The following is a 16,876-nucleotide window of genomic DNA, read 5'->3' as shown; positions in this document are numbered from 1 at the left end:
TTTGTTGAATTGTTGTTGTCGTTGAGTCCTTACTTTGTGCAGATCACTGTACCAAAGCCCTGTCATTAATAACAGACATATGAATCGTTCATTGATTCTCTCCTTATAATCGATGTGCTTCTCCTTATTCATTTAAGCGATTCGGAGTTGCAAAAACTATCCAGTAGGTCAAAAAATCCAACCATTTGGCCGGAGTTTGACTCCGCACATCAGTCTACCTGCCTGTACCGAGGACCATTCCAATCAATCAATCAATCAATGGTATTTAGGGAGTGCTTGCTGTGTGCAGAGCACTGGACTAAGCGCTTGGGAGAGACCGGTACGACAGAGCTGGTAGACTCATTCCAAGCCCACTGCCAGGAAAGATGCCTCATCTTCTGTACAAAGGTCTCCAAAGACAAATTCTTCTGGCATTGTAGCCCACGCCTGACCATATCCCCATCAATCTGGCAATGTTTCACATCGAAATCTGTGTTTTTTAGAAGGGAGGAAGACCACCATTTTTTTATAAGCAGTTTAAGTGGACCTCTGACTCCAAAGCCGAAGAGGACAGAGAAGACTCAGAAAGCGGAGCAGGTGTCCAGAGGAGGCTATAGGATGGGGCAAAGGTGAGTGCCCACATCAGTGATGAATGAGGTTGCTTCTCAGATGCAGGTTGCGGGCAAAGACTGACACTTCTTGTCTTCGGAGATGCCTGCACTATCGTCCCTCCATTGTGAAGGATTTTTTGTTGTCATTTTCTCTTTTTTTAACGGTGTTTGTTAAGTGCTTTCTAGGTGTATTGCCTCATCTGCAACATGGGGATTAAATCCTACTCCCTCCTACTTAGACTGTGAGCCGCCCGTGGGACGGGGACTATGTCCGAACTGATTAACTTGTGTCTACCCCAGTGCTTAGTCCAGTGCTTGGCACATGAATACCAAATGCCCAAAGGGCAAGGATCCAAGTGCCCAAGTGCAGAGTTTTCTCTTTACAAGATGTCTGAGGCACAGTATACTCTTAACTCCAATTTCAGGGGGTGCTGTCCCTGCCCTTGATTCGCCGAACATTCATTTTGCCGTGCGGGACAAGGACTGTGGCTAATCATATTGATAATAATTAATGGTATTTGTTAAGTGCTTCCTGTGTGCCGAGCTCTGTACTAAGTGTTGGGGTAGATTCCTGAAAGTTTCTTTATATTGTGCCTGTCCCAGATTTAGAACAGTGGGACAGGTACTCTGTCTGACTTATTACTCTATTTTACTTGTACATATTTACTATCCTATTTATTTTATTTTGTTAATATGTGTTGTTTCGTCGTCTGTCTCCCCCTTTTAGACTGTGAGTCCGCTATTGGGTAGAGACCGTCTCTATATGTTACCAACTTGTACTTCCCAAGCGCTTAGTACAGTGCTCTGCACACAGTAAGCGCTCAATAAATACGATTGAATGAATGAATCTGGGTAACTTGGATCCACCCCAGGGTTTAAAACGGTGCTTACCTCATAGTAAGCACATAACAAATATAGTAATAATGATAATGTGTTGTAGAGCTGAAACTGAGTGTACATTTGGAAACCCCCTGTTTTTCTTAACTCCAAATGTCTTAAGACGAGGGCTCCCTTGAAGAAGACAGGTTGAAGGTTGAAGAATCACGAACACCCATGTCACTCCACGTTGTCTTCCATATTGTCAGAGGCTTGAACTTTAGCAAGGAAGAGGCGAGGAGATGATGGGCAGCGAAAGCGGGAAGACAGGGGTGTGAAACAGTCGCTCCTCTCACTCCGTCCCCTCGAACTTCCGATTCGAAGCAGTGTGGAAAAGGCATGGGGAGAAGGAATGAGTCCTCGACCACAGATTTCATTCTCCTGGGACTCTTCCCCGAGTACAAGCACCGGAATCTCCTGATCTACGTCGCTCTCCTGATCTACCTCGCGGCCATCGCTGGAAACGCGGTCCTGGTTCTCCTGATCTGGGGGGACGTCCGGCTCCACACCCCCATGTACTTCCTGCTCAGCCAGCTCTCCCTCATGGACGTCATCTTGACATCCACCACCGTCCCCAAGATGGCAGCCGACTTCTTCTCGGGGAGGAGAAGCATCTCCTGTGTGGCCTGCGGAGCCCAGATGTTCTTGTATTTGTCTCTCGGGGGGGCCGAATGCCTCCTCCTGACCCTCATGTCCTACGACCGCTACGTGGCCGTCTGCCACCCGCTGCGTTACCCGGTCCTCGTGAGCCCCGTCTTCTGCCTGAAGATGGTGGTTGTTTGCTGGTCCGGCTGTGTGCTCGGTTCCCTGGCCCACACTGCCTACACCATGAACGTCCCCGTCTGTGGGGCCAGGGAGATTCACCAGTACTTCTGCGAGCTCCTCATCGTTCTGAAACTCGCCTGTCGGGACACCTCGACCTACAATACGGTGGTGTTAGTGTCGGGCATGACTTTGCTTCTCACCCCCTTCTCTCTCATCGTGGTCTCTTACGCCCTCATCTTCCTCTCCATCCTGCGCATGGACTCCCGGGAGGGGCGGAGGAAAGCCCTGGCCACCTGCTCCTCCCACCTCACCGTGGTCGCCCTCTACTTCGGGCCCGCCATGTTAATCTACATGAGGCCGGACTCCGTCCGCAGCCCCGAGCAGAGCCAGGCCCTCTCCGTGATCCCCAACATCCTCACCCCCGCCCTGAACCCCCTCATCTACAGCCTGAGGAACAAGGAAGTGTTGAGGTCGCTGACCAAAGTGTTGGGGAAGTGTTCTGTCTCGCAGTGGTGCAGGAACGCTTTACACGTCTCTCATTCATTCATTCAATAGTATTTATTGAGCGCTTACTGGGTGCAGAGCACTGTACTAAGCCCTTGGGAAGTACAAGTTGGCAGCATATAGAGACGGTCCCTACCCAACAGTGGGCTCACAGTCTAGAAGTTGCCCTTAGGGAATGGGAAGCAGCGTGGCTCAGTGGAAAGAGCACGGGCTTTGGAGTCAGAGGTCGTGGGTTCAAATCCCGACTCCGCCAACCGTCAGCTGTGTGACTTTGGGCAAGTCACTTAACTTCTCTGTGCCTCAGTTCCCTCATCTGGAAAATGGGGATTGCCTGTGAGCCCCACGTGGGACAACCTGATCACCTTGTATCCCCCCCAGTGCTTAGAACAGTGCTTCACATAGTAAGCGATTAACGAGTACCATCATTATGAGAGAACAGGCTCCCTGCCCTGATTCACAGCCTAACCTGACCGTCTCTATATGTTGCCAGCTTGTGCTTCCCAAGCGCTTAGTACAGTGCTCTGCACGCAGTAAGCGCTCAATAAATACGATTGAAGGAATGAGCCCATTAATCAGTGTCACGTCCTAAGCACTTTCTATGCGCAGAGTACTGAACGTTTGGGAGGGGACAATACAACGTGCCGCCTCTCCGGGATTCCTGTTTTCCTTCAGCTAGTGGGAATGAGGCAGTGTGGTCTAGTGGAAACAGCGCAGGCCCAGGAGTCAGAGACCTGGGTTCTAATCCTGCCTCTGCCGCTCGTCTGTTTTCCTAACGTCACTGGGCCCCTGTTTCCTCATCCGTAAAACGAGGGTTGCCAACTTGTATTTCCCAAGCACTTAGTACAGTGCTCTGCACACAGTAAGCGCTCAATAAATACGATTGATTGATTGATTGATTGAGGGTGACAAACCTGATCTTGAAGCGACCCTGTCCCCAGAAACTAGCCCAGGACCACCACGAATCTCAAACTGGACAACACATCGTACTTTTCCAAGGTCTAGAAAACAATGATCGAAGCGATATAATCGTATTTTGAGAGTGACAAATGAAGTGAATGCGGTTCCGTTAGCAATGCGAACATGTAGCAGTAATGAAAGATTTCGAGTTCCTTCTACGTGTATGAAAGTAAATACCTAATTTTCAAAGAGTTTCTTTCACATGCTATTCAACTAAAATTTTGTTAGCTGAATTTAGGGTGTCTCCCGCTTCCTTCCAGCTGCCCTCATCTTCGCCGCCACCTTCCCCTGGGTCTCCACACCAGAGCTATTTCTGAGTCGGGGCAGAATAGCACCCAGGCCTCAACCCCGCAGCCCTGATGTCCATATCCATAATCCATAACATTTATTACTTTTATGGCATTTATTAAGCGCTTCCTATGTGCAAAGCACTGTTCTAAGCACAGGGGAGGTTACAAGGTGATCAAGTTGTCCCATGGGGGGGCTCACAGTCTTCATCCCCATTTTACAGATGAGGTAACTGAGGCACACAGAAGTTAAGTGACCTGCCCAAAGTCACACAGCTAACAATCGGTGGAGCCAGGATTTGAACCCGTGACCTCTGACTCCAAAGCCCGGGCTCTTTCCACTGAGCCATGTTGCTTCCCCTGAGCACTTACTGTGTGCAGAGCACTGCACTAATCACTTGAGAGATCACGACTGAGTGAGTAGACACGATTCCTGCCCTCTAAGAGCATACAGTGTACTGTGTGCAGAGCGATGTACTGAATGTTTTGGAGAAGACAATATAGTTGGTAGACACAATCCCTACCCTCAAGAAGTTTAAAGTTAATCAGGTCCAGAGGGCTGTACTAAGCGTTTGGGAGAGTACGGATAATAGAGGCAGTAGACACAAGAACCTTATACTTCACAGTGGAGGCAGAAATTAAAATCAAGTGGGAAGGGACAGAGGAAGAGCTGGGTGAGGATTGGCGTGGGTGATTGTGTGTGTGTGTGTGTGTGTCTGTGTGTAAAACAGACAGGTAGTCGGCCGCCTCTCTGGTTATTGTAATGATGATATCGAGTTGTACTTCAAATCTAGTTTTTCCAATGCCCTTTGAAGCCAGGGCTAAATATCCTTTCTACCCTTTATTGGATAGATAGTTTGAGGTCCAATCCATCAGCCGGTGATATTTATTGAGCCTTTATAGTGTGCGGAGCACTGTACTAAGCACTTGGGAGGGTACAAGATAACAGAGTTGAAGGGCACATTTCCAGCCCACAGGGAGTTTGTAGTCTACAGGGGCAGCCAGATGTTAATTGTATTTATTGAGGGCTTACTGGGTGCAGAGCACTGTACTAAGTGCTTGGGAGAATACAACAGAGCCGGTGGACAAGTTCCCTGCCTTTAAGGAGCTTAAAGTCAAGAGCCAGATATAATAATAATAATGGGATTTGTTAAGCGCTTATTATGTGCCAAGCACTGTTCTAAGCGCTAGGGTAGATACAAGGTAATCAGGTTGTCCCACGTGGGGCTTACAGCTTTAGTCCCCATTTTACAGATGAGGTAACTGAGGCACAGAGAAGTGACTTACCCAAAGTCACACAGCTGACAAGTGATGGAGCAGGGATCAGAACACAAGACCTCTGAATCCCAAGCCCATGCTCTTTCCACTAAGTCATGTTAATCAATAATGTTTCTTTGGTCATGCATCAGGTTCCATTATGAATCTTCCATCATCCATCAGTCCAACATAGATGGTATTTATTGAGCCCTTCCTGTGTGCAGAGCACTGTATTAAGCACTTATCAGACCCTGATAGGGTCCCTTCTCACTGGGGCAAATGCTGCTTGTTGCCCTGCTTCTTCTCCTAATTTATATTTGTGTTTATCTCCCCCTCAGACTATAAGCTTGTCATAGGCAGGGATTGTGTCTGCAAATTCCGTTGTGTTGTACTCCCCCGAGCGCTTAGTACAGTGCTCTGCCCATAGTAAGAGCTCGATAAACACGATTGATCGATCGATTGAAGGAGCAGCGCGTCCCCAACGCCTTGGCCAACGCCCCTAGCACCTCTTTGTTCCTCAGGCTGTAGATGAGGGGGTTGAGGGCCGGGGTGATCAAAGTTCCGAATATGGAGCAGGCCTGGTTCTGCGCAGGGGAATGCGAGGTACCGGGGGTCATATAGATGAAGACGATCGGGCCGTAGTAGAGGGTGACCACGGTGAGGTGGGAAGAACAGGTGGTCAGGGCCTTCCTCCTCCCCTCCCGGGAGTCCATGCGCAGGACGGTGAGGAAGATGAGGGCGTAGGAAGACGCGATGAGGGAGAAGGGGATGAGGATCAGCGCGAACCCGGACGCCAACACCACCAGGTCGTAGGTAGAGGTGTCCCGGCAGGAGAGCCGCAGTACGGACGGAAGCTCGCAAAAGTATTGGGGGATCACCCTGGCCCCGCAGATGGGAATGCTCATCACGTAGAGAACGTTGCTCAGAGAAAAGAAGGCAGCCCCAATCCAGGTGCCGGCGACCGTCCCCAGGCAGAGCCCCGGGCTCACGAGGACCGGGTAACGCAGCGGGCGGCAGATGGCCACGAAGCGGTCATAGGACATGAAGGTCAGGAGGACGCACTCAGACGAGCCGAGGGTCAGGTAAAAGAACATCTGGGCTCCGCAGCCGAACGCCGAGATGTTTCTCCTCCCCGAGAAGAAGTCGTACGCCATCTTGGGCTCCGTGGCGTTGAGCAAAGCCAAGTCCATGAGGGAGAGCTGGCTGAGCAGGAAGTACATGGGGGTGTGGAGCCGGGGATCCCTCCAGATGAGGAGGATCAGGACGGCGTTCCCGGTTACGGCGACGGCGAAGATCAGGAGGTTGATGGAGATGAGGAAGGCCCGGTGTCCGAACTCGGGGAACAGGCCCAGGAGAATGAAATCCGTCGTTGGTGTCTTGTTCCCCTCCGCCATGCCTCCTCTTGGTTTCTTAGAACTGGAACTGCAGTGAGGAAAACATAGTAGATGGGAGACCAGCTCTCTGACGAATTTAATCTTCTCTAATTATAACAGTAATAAAAAAGGTACCTGTTAAGCGCTTACTATGTGTTAAGCACTGTTCTAAGTGCTAATAACATGGATCGTATTGGAAAACTCCCTCTGGACTGTGAGCCCTCTGTGGGCCGAGAACGTGTCTACCAGTTCCGTTATCCTCTCCCAAGTGCTTAATGTAGTGCTCTGCACACGGTAAGTGCTCAGTAAATACCATTGATTGATTATTAAGCACTTACTATGCTCCCATCATTGTGCTAAGCACTGAGGTGGAAGAAAATCACAACAGACACAACTCCAGCCCTGCTTTTCCTGACCCCTTGGCTAGCTTTGACTCTTTGGGACTTTCCTTTTTCTAGAAAATGCTGTTTACCCTCGATTTGATGAACCAAGTTCTCTCCTCATTCTTTTCTTACCTCTGGCTGCTTCTTCTCGGACTCTCTCCCCACTCCCCCCTAACTGCGGGCATCCATCAAAGGCTCCGTTTTGGGTCTCCTTCTCGTCGCATGCTACCTTATTATTATTAGCATGGTATTTGTTAAGCGCTCACTATGTGCCGAGCACTGTTCTAACCACTGGGGTAGTTACAAGGTAATCAGGTCATCCCACTGGGGGCTCATGGTTTTAATTCCCATTTTACAGATGCGGGAACTGAGGCACAGAGAAGCTGAGCGGCTTGCCCAAGGTCATACAGCAGACAAGTGGCGGAGCCAGATTAGAACCCATGTCTTCTGACTCCCAAGCTCAGGCTCTTTCCACTAAGCCACGCTGCTTCTCCTACCCACATCCACACCCCCATGGCTCCAGTTACCTCCTCTGGGTGGGCGACTCCCAAATCTACCTCACAGCCTGAACCTCTTCATCTCCCGTGGCGGTCACTCCACCTAGCCCCAGGATTCGGGACAGGGGAAGAAGAACTCAGAAGCTGGTCTCTGGTTTTGTAAATTAATTAATTCATTCAATCATATTTTTTGAGCGCTTACTGTGTGCAGAGCACTGTACTAAGCTCTTGGGAAGTACAAGTTGGCAACATATGTAAATGCCCTTCCCTGAGGGAGGTTCAGTGGAGCCACTTGCTTCTCGTGCCTTACGTGGATTTAACCTGGATCCAAGCTAATCAGAGGAAAATACTGGGGAGGGCGAAGGGGACCGGGGGCGGGGGGGAGTTGGTGAAGAAGACCTTTAGCCATTTTTGGATGGACGAGGGTTGGAGCCTTGATCCTGGGAGATCAGGACCCAGAAAAGGCTCAGAGCTGTGACCCTGGAAGGACACAGCTTGAAGGGAGAGAGCTTAAATGTGATTCTAGGGGATTAGCATAGCCACAGGTTTTAGCGATCCAGAGGTCGGCATTAAAAAGGAGCTTCCTTCCTGCCTCTGATGGGCATCAGGTGGCACAGAATACCCTGGAGGCCGCAGGAGAGGGCGAGTCTGCAATCTGGGGCACTCCAAGAAAACAGACCAGAGGAATGTAAGTCCTGGGACACTGATGGGAAATCAATCAATCAATCAATCGTATTTATTGAGTGCTTACTGTGTGCAGAGCACTGTACTAAGCGCTTGGGAAGTACAAGTTGGCAACATATAGAGACAGTCCCTACCCAACAGGGGGCTCACAGTCTAGAAGGGGGACACAGAGAACAAAACCAAACATACTAACAAAATAAAATAAATAGAATAGATATGTACAAGTAAAATAAATAAATAAATAGAATAATAAATATGTACAAACATATATACATATATACAGGTGCTGTGGGGAAGGGAAGGAGGTAAAATGGGGGGATGGATGGGGGATGGGGGGGAGGAAGGAAGGGGCTCAGTCTGGGAAGGCCTCCTGGAGGAGGTGAGCTCTCAGTAGGGCCTTGAAGGGAGGAAGAGAGCGAGCTTGGCGGATGGGCAGAGGGAGGGCATTCCAGGCCCAGGGGATGACGTGAGCCGGGGGTCGACGGTGGGACAGGCGAGAACGAGGTACGGTGAGGAGATTAGCGGCGGAGGGAGCGGGCTGGGCTGGAGAAGGAGAGAAGGGAGGTGAAGTAGGAGGGGGCGAGGTGATGGACAGCCTTGAAGCAGAGGGTGAGGAGTTTCTGCCTGATAGTACAGAGGGTCCTAGAGGGAAAAGAAGTAGATCTGGGAAAAGGCCATTTGGGCTGGAATTCTGTTTGTTTCCTGATTAAGAATGCCTTCAAGAAGACTACTAAACGGTGGTTGAGATTTCTGGTCTTGGGGTCTGCTAGAGGAAAAGTTCCAGGTGCGGGGGAGATATGCAGAACTGGAGAGCCATGGGAGGGAGAGCTCGCTCAATGAGCTTCCTATATCTAGCCTTGGGGGTGCCGGGGAAGGGAGGGAGATTGATCCTCTCACCTTAAGGGAAAAACCTAGGCTTAAGACAAGAGGTGGCCCAGATTGAGCCCCTTCCTTCCTCTCCCCCTCGTCCCCCTCTCCATCCCCCCCATCTTATCTCCTTCCCTTCCCCACAGCACCTGTATATATGTATATATGTTTGTACATATTTATTACTCATTTATTTATCTATTTATTTTACTTGTACATACCTATTGTATTTATTTTATTTTGTTAGTATGTTTGGTTTTGTTCTCTGTCTCCCCCTTTTAGACTGTGAGCCCACTATTGGGTAGGGACTGTCTCTATATGTTGCCAAATTGTACTTCCCAAGTGCTTAGTACAGTGCTCTGCACACAGTAAGCGCTCAATAAATATGATTGATGATGAGGTGGGGGCAGAGATTGGGGCTCAGGGATTTGCAGATATCCTGCAGCATTCTCCAAATCCGCCTGGCCCGGGAGGGGAAGAACTGGAGGGCTTTAGGCCCCAGGGGAGGCTAACTGGTTCCAGGGGGCTGCTATAGTGCCAAAGAAGCAGCGTGGCTCAGAGGAAAGAGCCCGGGCTTGGGAGTCAGAGGTCATGGGTTCTAATCCCGGCCCCGCCACTTGTCAGCTGTGTGACTTTGGGCAAGTTGCTTTGCTGTGCCTCAGTTTCCTCATCTGTAAAATGGGGATTAAGACTGTGAGCCCCACGTGGGACAACCTGATGACCTTGTATCTACCCCAGCGCTTAGAACAGTGCTTGGCACATAGCAAGCACTTAGTATCTACCCCAGCGCTTAGAACAGTGCTTGGCACATAGCAAGCACTTAACAAATGCCATCATTATTATAGTGATTCCAGACGCTCTTCTGGATGGGATTTAGAGCTGAGGACCCAGATACATCACACTCCTTTGCAATCTTGCTTCTCAACATCTCCACAATCCACCCCCTCCTCTCCTTTCCAACTGCCACCACACTGGTCCAAAAACTTGTCATGTCCTACACTCTTTTTTTCATTTTTTCATGGTATTTATAAAGCACTTACTATGTGCCAGGCACTGTATTAAGTCCCGGGGTAGATACAAGATACAGGTCCTCCAGTCTCCTTTCCAGTCCATATGTTACTCTGTTGCCCTGGTCATTTTCTGAATCTATCTCCCCCTTCCTCATAAACCTCCAAAGGTTACTCTTTCCTCTCCACATCAAATGGAACTTTCTAATCATCAGCTTTAAGATGATCAATCTCTTTGTACGGTTGAGAGAGGAGCGAAAAGAGAGAGGCATAAGAGAGGAGAGGGGAAAGGAGGAGAGAGCCTGATAAGACTAAGATTTTAGTAGTTATTTCTACTGCCTTTCTTAACGTGCCCAAAAGGGATTATAACTAAGGATTTTCCTAGATGCTCTCCATTATATTACCCCAGGAGGTCTCTGACAGCTGCAGTCTGGTCGCCTTTGCTCTTCTCTCTTCTCCGGGCCCGAGATCAGCTGGGCTCAGCCCCACAGCCATCCACTCCACTGGTTCTTGAGAAATCCAGAAGGAGCTAGCGGATCCAGTGCACTGAACAGGGCAGTCAACACCCAGATTCCATTTATAGCCAAGAACACCATGAATTCTAGTTCTGTTTCTAGTAAAGCCATTTTGAATCGTTGCTGACGGATTGGAGCTGGAAGGTAAGAACGATCCCTCCGGGATCACTGGCAAAATCCAACTTAGGCTATTTCTCCAGAAAGACGGCTGCCCCGCCATCTACGCAGCCTAAGCAGTCGCTCTGACTGGGGGAGCATTCAAAACCTTCTCCATCCCCTTTTAATCGCTGTCAGTCTTTGAATAATGAACCACGACCGCGTCTCTCCATAGAGACCGAACCCAGACGCTGGATTCGGTGGCTACGGAAAATCTGCTCTCCACAGTTCATCGGAAACGGGCTTCAGCCAGCGAGTAATGATAATAATAAAAATAATAATAATTGTTAAGCACTTACTATGTACCAAGCACTGTGCTAAGTGCTGGAGTAGGTGCAGGCTAATCGGGTCTCACATAGGGCTCACAGTCAGCATAGGAGAAAGAACAGGTATTAAATCTGTATTTTGCAGGGGAGGGAACTGAGGCACAGAGAAGTGAAGTGACTCGTCCAAGGTCACACCACAGAAAAGTGGAGAAGCAGGGTTTAGAACTCAGGTTCTCTGACTCCGAGGGCCGTGCACTTGGCACATAATAAGCGCTTAACGAATACCATCATCATCATCCATTCTGTCTAAGGCTAAACTACGGAATTGAGGCCGGGAAGAACTGTTGAGTCACACAACCCACACCACGATCTCTTTGAGTCAGAAGGAAACTCTCCTGAGAACCGTGTCCCCAAACTTTAATTAACATGACTCTCAGAGGCCGCCCCCAAAATCACGTCTCTGGAGAAGAAACAAACTTGAATCTCAAAGATCCGAGCCAAACGTTCCAGAAATGAAGTCCCCAAAGCCTTCCTCAAAGTATCCGTGAGCACACCCCCACATGTCCCTCTTTGAGATCGATGCCCCTTGGCGGGGTCAAGGATCATCATCATCATCAATCGTATTTATTGAGCGCTTACTGTGTGCAGAGCACTGTACTAAGCGCTTGGGAAGTACAAGTTGGCAACATATAGAGACAGTCCCTACCCAACAGTGGGCTCACAGTCTAAAAGGGGGAGACGGAGAACAAAACCAAACATACTAACAAAATAAAATAAAATAAGGATACGCTTCCACAACACGGAGCAGCTTAAGGAAGTGGCTTGGATCTGTGCCCTTTGGGCATTTGATATTCACCCCACCTTGAGCCCCATAGCACTTTATGTACATATCTATAAATTATGTATTTCAAACTATTTATATTAGCGTCTGTCTTTCCCTCTAGACTGTAAGCTTGTGGGCGGGAAAAATGTCTACCAACTCTTTGGTATTGTCCTCTCCCAAGGGCTTAGTACAGTGCTCCACACACAGTAAGCGCTCAATAAATACGATTGAATGAATGCTCCGCGCACAGTAAGCACTCAATACTGATGATGATGAAGTGACTTTTCCCTCTCCCATTGGTCTGGAATGTGAAAAAGAAACCCCGAACTCCTATCTGAATGAGGCTGGGGAGGAGAGCGGCTAAGATTCTCTGAGGAGATGGGAAGAATGGTGAAGTGCCCAGAGGGTGAACCAGATTGATTCAACTTGGAAAGCAGCGAGGCCTAGCGGAAAGAGCATGAGCCTAGGAGTCCGAGGACCTGGGTTCTAATCGCAGCTCTGCCACTTGTCTGCTGTGTGACCTTGGGTAAGTCATGTAGCTCCTCTATGCCTCAGTTTCCTCAACTGTAAAATGGGGATTCAATATCTGTTCTCCATCCCACTTAGACTGTGAGCCCCGTGTGGGACAGGGACTGTGTCTAACCTGATTAATCTGGATCTATTCCAGGGCTTACTACAATGCTTGGCACATAGGTAAGCATTTAACCCTCTAGACTGTAAACTCGCTGTGGGCAGGGAATGTGCCTATCAACTCCGTTATATTGTACTCTCCCAAGAGCTTGGTACGGTGCTCTTCATACAATAAGCACTCAATAAATACCATTGATTGATTGAGTGATTGATTGAGACCTCCCCGGTATTTATGTTTCCCTGTCATTCTTGGTCCATCAGTCCTGAGTCTTGGACAACCTTTTCCATCTGTCCCTTTCCCCAAAATCCCTACCCCCTCGTTCCCCCTGGAGTCTCAGAAAACCCTGACCCTTTTCTCACGGGCAAGATGTCACCATAAGGGGAGGATGTCTCAAATACAAGGCAGAGTAAGGACAGGAAAACTGCAATAATAACCAATCTACCAACTCCATTGTATTGTACTCTCCTACGTGCTTAGTTCAATGTTCTTCGCACAGTAAGAGCTCAATGAATACCACCGATTGATTGATTTGTGTCCGTCTCCTGAACTGTAAGCTCCTTGTGGGCAGGGAATGTGTCTACCAATTCTGGTGTACTGTCCTCTCCCAAGCGCTTAATGCAGTGCTCTTCACACTGTAAGCGCTCAGTCAATACCATTGGTAGATTGATTAGGGACTAAAACCGTGAGATTCTCGAAAGGGAAGGAAAGTGTCCAAGATTGTCCATGAGGAAATGCAACTCAGACCGTAGCCAAGGCCAGCTGACTGGAAATCTCCGCTCCATGTGCCTGTCTGGAATCGGTGATTTCACAGCCGAAAATTCTTCCTGCTAGACTGCAAGACCGAGCTCTGCTTCATGATCTTGGTCAAGGCCCCCAGAACCTCCCTGTTCCTCAGGCTGTAGATGAGGGGGTTCAGGGCGGGGGTGAGAAGCGTCCCGAACAGAGAGACGCCCTGGTTCTGGTCGGGGGCGTGCGAGGGGCCGGGGGTCATGTAGATGAAGATCCCCGGGCCGAAGTAGAGGGTGACCACGGTGAGGTGGGAGGAGCAGGTGGTCAGAGCCTTCCTCCGGCCCTCCCTGGAGTCCATGCGCAGGACGGAGAGGAAGATGAAGGCGTAAGACACCACGATGAGGCTCACCGGGACGAGGAGGAAAGTGATGCCTGAAACCAACACCGCCATCTCGAACGCCGAGGTGTCCTCGCAGGCCAACTTCACCACGCTCGGCAGCTCGCAGAAGTACTGGTGGATCTCCCGGGAGCCACAGATGGGGAGAGTCGCCGCGTAGACGGTGAGGACCAGAGAAGTCAGCGTCCCCCCGATCCAGGACCCGCTGACCATCTGCAGGCAGACGCCGGGGCTCACGAGGATCGGGTAGCGCAGGGGGTGACAGACGGCCACGTAGCGGTCGTAGGACATGAGGGTCAGGAGGAGGCACTCGGAGCCACCCACGGTCAGGTACAAGAACATCTGGGCTACACAAGCGACGCGTGACGTGTTTCTCTTCCCCGAGAAGAAGTCAGACACGATCTTGGGGATCGTGGTGGACGTCAAGGCCAAGTCCAAGAGAGACAGTTGGCTGAGCAGGAAGTACATGGGGATGTGGAGGCGGGAATCCACCCAAATCAGCAGGACCAAGACAGCGTTCGCAGTGAAGGCGGCGAGGTAGACCAGGAGGACGACGGAGACGAGGAAGCTGCGATGTTGGAATTCCGGGAAGAGTCCCAGGAGAATGAAATCAGTCCCTTGTGTCTCATTCTGCCTCCACATTTCTCCCCTTCCCCGTTTAGCCTGAAGGGAAATCAGTGTCCGAGTGGGCTCCGGTGAGTGGTTTCAAAAGTCTTTATTTCAGCCTGCCAGACTGCACCTCTCTCCACCCGTCCGGGACTCGGACAGAGTTTGGAAGACTTCCTCGTGCCAAATGGGTTTTCACTGGTTATCTGATGGACTCTGGCCTTTCACCCTAGAGTGAGAGGAATTCAGGGGAGAAGAAAGGGAAAGCATAAAAAGGGGTGAAGGGAAATGTGAGCAGAGGGACCGGTAGGAGTTAAGGAAGGGTTGGTGCAGGAGAGCAGAGTGAGGTGAAAGGGCATCCGGAGGAGGAGGTGGAAGTGGAGAATGGAAGAGGAAGTGAGTGTGTGTCTAGAGCTGCCGAGATGATGGGAAAGGGTGGGAGCAACCTAGATCAGTGGGGCAAGCCGGAAAAAATGGGATTAAACCAACAGAAGTGGTCAGGGTTGGGGAAGAAGAAGAATAATGGTATTTGTTAAGCACTTACTATGTGCAAAGCACTGTTCTAAGCGCTGGGGAGGTTACAAGGTGATCAGGTTGTCCCACGCAGGGCTCACAGTTTTAATCCCCATTAAACAGATGAGGTAACTGAGGCCCAGAGAAGTTAAGTGACTTGCCCAGAGTCACACAGCTGACGGATGGCGGAGCCGGGATTTGAACCCATGCCCTCTGACTCCGAAGCCCGGGCACTTTCCACTGAGCCACACTGCTTCTCAAGGGAAGGACTGGGAGTGATGAGAAAAGGCGGAAGGGAGGAAGATAAGACATTTTCTTCTCAGGAGTGAGACTGATGGCGGGGGGGACGGTTATGCCCTTTTACTCCCCTTCAGCTCCCATCAATCCATCATCCAACCAACGGTATTTATTGTGAAGCAGCATGGTCGAGTGAAAAGAGGACAGGCCTGGGTCCTTAGTTCAAATCCTGGTGCTGCCAATTGCTTGCTGGGTGACGTTGGGTAAGTCACTTTTTTAATGATATCTGTTCAGTGTTATAGTATGTGCCAGGCACTCTACTAAGCACCAGGGTGGCTATACGTTAGTCACAGTCCATGTCCTGCATGGGACTCACAATCCATGTCCTACATGGGACTCACGGTCTTAATCCTCAATTTTCAGATGAGGTAACTGAGGCACAGAGAAGTTAAGTGACTTGCTCAAGGTCACACAGCTGACAATCAATCAATCGTATTTATTGAGCGCTTACTGTGTGCAGAGCACTGTACTAAGCGCTTGGGAAGTCCAAGTTGGCAACATATAGAGACAGTCCCTACCCAACAGTGGGCTCACAGTCTAAAAGGGGGAGACGGAGAACAAAACCAAACATACTGACAACATAAAATAAATAGAATAGATATGTACAAGTAAAATAAATAAATAAATAGAGTAATAAATATGTACAAACATATATACATATATATGTATACTGTATATACATATATACAGACAAGTGACCGAGCAGGAATTAGAACCCAGGTCTTCCGACACCGAGGCCCGTGCTCTTTCCACTAGGTCACACTGCTTCTCAACTTAACCTCTCTGTGCCTCAGTTTCCTCAGCTGTAAAATGAGGACTCGTCCCCCACTCCATCCCCCCCATCTTACCTCCTTCCCTTCCCCTCAGCACCTGTATATATGTTTGTACATATTTATTACTCTATTTATTTATTTATGTATTTTACTTGTACATATCTATCCTATTTATTTTATTTTGTTAGTATGTTTGGTTTTGTTCTCTGTCTCCCCCTTTTAGACTGTGAGCCCACTGTTGGGTGGGGACTGTCTCTATATGTTGCCAATTTGTACTTCCCAAACGCTTAGTACAGTGCTCTGCACATAGTAAGCGCTCAATAAATACGATTGATGAGGAGGAGGAGGAGGAGGACTAAATCTTACTCCCTCCTACTTGGCCTGCCAGCCCCATGAGGGGCAGGGACTGTGTCCAGCTCGCTTAACGTGTATCTACCCCAGCACTTAGAACACATAGCGAATGTTTAGCAAATGCCAGAATAATAATTCATGGGGCGCTTACTCTGGGCAGAGCATTGTGCTAAGCACTTGGGAGAATTCAAGACAATAGAGTTGATAGATGTAATCCCTGCCCACAAGAAGCCAACAGTCTGAACGCCCCTCCCTCCCCACACCCTGTTTAGAAAACAAATTGTCCTGCCAGCATTTCTGGGAGAAGAAATTTGGCCCGCGGATGGACGTGAGTCCCTTACAGTCAATCAATCAATCAATCAATCGTATTTATTGAGCGCTTACTGTGTGCAGAGCACTGTACTAAGCGCTTGGAAAGTACAAGCTGGCAACATATAGAGACAGTCCCTACCCAACAGTGGGCTCACAGTCTAGAAGTCTAGAAGGGGGAGACAGAGAACAAAACCAAACATACAAAATAAAATAAAATAAATAAAATTTCATCCAGCTTTATCTGTTCCTGTCATCAATCAAAGATCTCCCCAGAGCTCTGAGGAACTCAGTGCTTAGAACAGTACTCGACACATAGTAAGCACTTAACATGCGAGCCCTTTGTTGGGCAGGGACCGTCTCTATATGTCGCCAACTTGTACGTCCCAAGCGCTTAGTACAGTGCCCGGCACACAGTAAGCGCTCAATAAGTACGACTGAATGAGTGAATTATTACCGTCTC

General features: G+C 49.3%; 3 protein-coding genes across 3 annotated transcripts; 1 reads left to right on the top strand and 2 right to left on the bottom strand.

The window, feature by feature from the left end:
* Positions 1-1,805: 1,805 nt before the first annotated feature.
* On the top strand, positions 1,806-3,411 carry LOC119948757 (olfactory receptor 56-like). The gene is made up of 2 exons (XM_038770255.1): positions 1,806-2,743; positions 3,408-3,411. The coding sequence occupies exons 1-2, from the start codon at positions 1,806-1,808 to the stop codon at positions 3,409-3,411; spliced, it is 942 nt and encodes a 313-aa protein (XP_038626183.1).
* Positions 3,412-3,926: 515 nt separating this feature from the next.
* On the bottom strand, positions 3,927-6,630 carry LOC119948756 (olfactory receptor 2M3-like). Its single transcript, XM_038770254.1, has 2 exons — positions 5,711-6,630; positions 3,927-4,005 (listed from the first exon to the last, which is right to left on the bottom strand). The coding sequence occupies exons 1-2, from the start codon at positions 6,628-6,630 to the stop codon at positions 3,927-3,929; spliced, it is 999 nt and encodes a 332-aa protein (XP_038626182.1).
* A 6,613-nt stretch (positions 6,631-13,243) lies between these two features.
* On the bottom strand, positions 13,244-14,206 carry LOC119948755 (olfactory receptor 2T11-like). The gene has a single exon (XM_038770253.1). It carries the CDS (start codon positions 14,204-14,206, stop codon positions 13,244-13,246), a length of 963 nt encoding a protein of 320 aa, XP_038626181.1.
* Between the last annotated feature and the right edge of the window lie 2,670 nt (positions 14,207-16,876).

Source organism: Tachyglossus aculeatus, chromosome X3 (assembly GCF_015852505.1).
Source record: "Tachyglossus aculeatus isolate mTacAcu1 chromosome X3, mTacAcu1.pri, whole genome shotgun sequence".
In the NCBI taxonomy this organism is placed as follows: domain Eukaryota; kingdom Metazoa; phylum Chordata; class Mammalia; order Monotremata; family Tachyglossidae; genus Tachyglossus; species Tachyglossus aculeatus.
The sequence above is the reverse complement of the archived record's forward strand: the minus strand, read 5'-3'. Positions and strand labels throughout refer to the sequence as shown.